The sequence below is a fragment of the Thunnus thynnus genome, chromosome 3, assembly GCF_963924715.1.
Source record: "Thunnus thynnus chromosome 3, fThuThy2.1, whole genome shotgun sequence".
Taxonomy (NCBI): Eukaryota; Metazoa; Chordata; class Actinopteri; order Scombriformes; family Scombridae; genus Thunnus; species Thunnus thynnus.
The window spans coordinates 35,374,546-35,379,331 of NC_089519.1; the positions used below are offsets into that span (position 1 = coordinate 35,374,546).

The window sequence follows — 4,786 nt, forward strand, 5'->3', positions numbered from 1 at the left end:
TCAGGGTTTCAACTTTTTTTTATTAGTTTTAGTCTTAATATCACATCTTTATTTCGTTGTTCACTATATCACATCTTTGTTGTTAAATGGCATAAATCATAAACATAATCCATGAAAAAATACTTTGATGACAAACAGGAAAACTAAATCAAAGGCAAGTTATAATACAAACAAGCAAACCAGAGTGACCATAGAGAAGAAATGAATAGATTCTGGTGGGAATATTAATTTTACACCCACTAGGTGGCACCATATCAAAAGTAATCCATTAGAGGAGTGTCAGAACTTTTGCTATTCATGATTATCTTTGCAGAACACAAATCAACAAGAACATAAGTTCAATGAGAATAAAAACTGTAAAGACACACTTAACAGCATTTAATACTTTCAAATGTGAACTACACCAAATATCTCTTAAGGCCATTTTCAAAAATATATGAGGAGAGAATAAGCAGACATGAGATTCATAATATGATGACTTAGCCTTACTAATCTACAGAAGAATTCAACCTCAACAAATACAATGAGAATTATCATTGATTTAGATAAAATAGTATGCAGGGGCCTCCGGAGAGTTCCTCTCTAGGTTAACTGCCTGAATGAGACCACTCAAAATTAGGAAATCTTCACATTTCCCCTGATTTAAGTACTTTATCCATATTTTTTGTTAAAATCATTCACTTCAGCATGTTTTTTATCACACCACCACCCACTACTACAACACTTTTTACCACAGCTTCACCCACTACTTCAGCACCTTTTACCACAACACCACCCACTGCTTCAGTAGTATTTACTGCAGCTTTACCCAATACTTCAGCAGTTTTTACCGTAACTTCACCCACCTTTTCAAGAGTTTTTACCGTAGCTTTACCCACTACTTCAAGAGTTTTTAAAGTAGCTTTACCCACTAATTTACCAGCTTTTACCAGCATATGTAGTGGATTAAACTCCTCAGCTTGCTTTCTGGCCTCATTATCATACTTCTGTTGCAACTTTTCTCTTTCCTCTTTGATTTTTTTCTCATGCTGTTCCTTCATTTTTCTCAGCTCCCTCTCTTTCTGCTCTCTCTCATCCTGTAATTTCTCATTCATTTCCTTGATCTCTTTTTGATATTTTTCCTGTGATTTCCTCTCCATTTCTTCTTGTTCTCTGCGTAGTTGCTCTTCTTTCTCTTTGAGGATGTGTTGTTTCTTCTCTTCGATTGCCCTCTCAGCCTCTTGGAACATCTCACTGGTGTAGTGGCTTCCTCCGTTGTTCTGGACTACATTTCTGATCTTGTGGAGCAGCTTGGTGACCTGAGCGCCATCCTTCAGCTTATTATTGAAGACATGGTACTGGCCGTTACATCTGGCTACGACTTCCTGCAGGTCTTCACTTTCATCCAAGAACTCCTCAATAGTTGTATCTTCAAGGTCATCACCATGAGTAAAGAGCACCATGCTGTATCTGTCTGCATCCTGGCCAAAGATTTCTTGAATCTTCTGCACCGTCTGCTTTTCTTCTTCAGTGAATCTGTCCAGCCCGATGACCACCAGGAAGATATGAGGTCCAGGAGCAGCGTAAGTGAGGCACTGGCATATATCTTCAATGGTTTTATCCTGGTCGCACCTGGTGTCAAACAGGCCCGGGGTGTCAATAACAGCAACCCGTCGTCCATCCACCTCAGCTTTCTCCTTAGAACAGTGTACAGTCATAGACTTAGCACTGCGCTTTGATTTGAAGCAGTCTCTTCCCAGAATGGTGTTTCCAGAGGCACTCTTCCCAATTCCAGTCTTACCCAGCATCACTATCCTCAGCTCCTCATTATTTGTTCTGCCAGATACTGTGTAGAAAAATGTATAACAGTGAGTAAGAATCTGCATTCAGGTTGTACGCTCAGAAGTACATTGTACTTAATGCAACTTATACAAATATGGAGGACAAGAAAAATCTAATCATCTGCTTTAAGAGAGAGAAAGAAGGAGGTGGGGGATTGTGAATAAATTAATACAACTACACTATAGTACCATGTAAAAACCAACAGCTTTTATGATGTGGGGAATTCACATTTCTTGCACAGAAACCTTATTTGAGAAAAACAGGAAGAGGAAACAGTTCTTTAAACCTGCCAGCCCACCCCCGACCGCAGCTGAAAGTGGAACCACATGATGAAAAAAACCTGTCCACCCGTCCTGACTGACTCACGTTTGAAGGATATAAGCCTGACAAAAGAGTAAGGTTGAAAATATAACTGTTTCTGTAACATCAGCCGATACAACAGAGAAAAAGATCAGCTGAAAGCACATGTTTCTTTTTAAAGCACATTTTATGATCTCACTCCAAAAGGAAGAAGCAATATGATAATACCAAAAAATATGAACTTTCCTCAGATTCCATAGAGCACAAATGGCAGTCATGTAACTCAAAAATGGACTTTACAGGTAAGGAAGAGACATCTTGTGTCCAGCAGGTTAACTTTTGAAATAAAAATATTATATTTATAGATTGTGGAAATTTTAATAAGGGAGAAGGAATACGTGTCATTTTATAGATTTTAACATGACAATTGTACTTTTTTTGTGAAAAACCTTATGAGACACAAATTATTATTCAAAGTAGAGTATTTTATATACATCTTAAAACCTGTCTGGAGGGGATCTTTAACATTTTCCTAGTGAGTATGAAATTGATAGTTAAAATGACTGAACTAACTAACTAAAAGTACTCCAGAATTTGCAGTCTGATTATGATCTTGGAACAAGAGGTTGGGTCAGAAATACAAACTAATACATGTCTTTGTAGTTCTATATTGTTGTATAAGTCTAGAAGAGCAATAAAATCAGATTCAGCAGTGATCACTGTTATACCACCATGAAATGACGGTACTATGTAAAACATGGCTACAGTAGTATCATGACTTACCTAAGTTGTTGGCCATGTTTAGGTTAAAAACGGAGTAGATGCTGCAGCTGAAGTGAAGACACCGAGTTCAAAGTGTATCTGCTACAACTGCTTATAAGTGTCATACACTAAATGCACCAAACCACACCCACAAGCTGCACTGGTCACACAAAGAAAATGAAACTAAGAACATAATTAACTCTGCATACAGCCATGAAAATATTTCCTTCATACTACATGTGAAACTGATCAGTCACAAATAAAGCTGTTTCTCAAATGGCCATGTGCTGGCTTGTCTGTCTGTGTTTCCTGTTTCATTAGATTAATTTAAACCTTCCTGTGCAATTACCCAATGCTGTTTGGCTTTTATTTTCTGTTGGAATACAGCCCTCAGGAGAAATAGTCAGCCTGCTCAGTTATGTCGGTGGACATGACTGTTTATAGAGCTTATTCAGCGTCACAGTTTGTCCTGTGTTTACATGTATCTGTCTTCTGTAACCACCCTTCTTCATTTCCAGGAAGTCCCTATGTAAACTGCTAACCTTGCTCTCCCTTTCCTGGCCACTTACAAGAAATGGCAGCACTTTTTCAAAACTGAAGATAATGCCTATCTGAATATTGAATAAATGGAATAAAATATATAAATGTAGCAGAAATTTGAAACAGTGCAATTTCTTGCTAAAATTCAACTTGTTTGTGAAATGTGAATTCATTTATTTATTTATCTTTCTTTAATTATTGCCTACTATTTTATGACTTTTTATTTTATTATGGCACTTTTATGAATGATGAATGTTATCACCCTTCATCTTTCAGGTAAATGTCCCCTGCCTTCCAGCAGTCTCACCAACTGCCAGCCAGCAAGCTCCTGTTGGCAGAGCAACCAAATCATTTTTACGTTCTTGTCTGTACTTGACATGTGAATCATCATCAGTTACTACCCCTGTCCCCAAAAGGAAGAAACAATATGATAATACCAAAAAATATGAACTCCATCCACCTCAGCTTTCTCCTTAGAACAGTGTACAGTCATAGACTTAGCACTGCGCTTTGATTTGAAGCAGTCTCTTCCCAGAATGGTGTTTCCAGAGGCACTCTTCCCAATTCCAGTCTTACCCACCATCACTATCCTCAGCTCCTCATTATTTGTTCTGCCAGATACTGTGTAGAAAAATGTATAACAGTGAGTAAGAATCTGCATTCAGGTTGTACGCTCAGAAGTACATTGTACTTAATGCAACTTATACAAATATGGAGGACAAGAAAAATCTAATCATCTGCTTTAAGAGAGAGAAAGAAGGAGGTGGGGGATTGTGAATAAATTAATACAACTACACTATAGTACCATGTAAAAACCAACAGCTTTTATGATGTGGGGAATTCACATTTCTTGCACAGAAACCTTATTTGAGAAAAACAGGAAGAGGAAACAGTTCTTTAAACCTGCCAGCCCACCCCCGACCGCAGCTGAAAGTGGAACCACGTGGTGAAAAAAACCTGTCCACCCGTCCTGACTGACTCACGTTTGAAGGATATAAGCCTGACAAAAGAGTAAGGTTGAAAATATAACTGTTTCTGTAACATCAGCCGATACAACAGAGAAAAAGATCAGCTGAAAGCACATGTTTCTTTTTAAAGCACATTTTATGATCTCACTCCAAAAGGAAGAAGCAATATGATAATACCAAAAAATATGAACTTTCCTCAGATTCCATAGAGCACAAATGGCAGTCATGTAACTCAAAAATGGACTTTACAGGTAAGGAAGAGACATCTTGTGTCCAGCAGGTTAACTTTTGAAATAAAAATATTATATTTATAGATTGTGGAATTTTTAATAAGGGAGAAGGAATACATGTCATTTTACAGATTTTAACATGAAATGTTAAAAATCTAAATGCAC

At 37.5% G+C, this 4,786-nt stretch overlaps 1 protein-coding gene across 1 annotated transcript; it reads right to left on the bottom strand.

Moving 5' to 3' along the window:
- On the bottom strand, positions 1 to 3,294 carry LOC137180276 (GTPase IMAP family member 9-like). The gene is made up of 2 exons (XM_067585582.1): positions 2,905 to 3,294; positions 1 to 1,825 (listed from the first exon to the last, which is right to left on the bottom strand). The coding sequence occupies exons 1-2, from the start codon at positions 2,918 to 2,920 to the stop codon at positions 678 to 680; spliced, it is 1,164 nt and encodes a 387-aa protein (XP_067441683.1). The 5' UTR covers positions 2,921 to 3,294; the 3' UTR covers positions 1 to 677.
- Between the last annotated feature and the right edge of the window lie 1,492 nt (positions 3,295 to 4,786).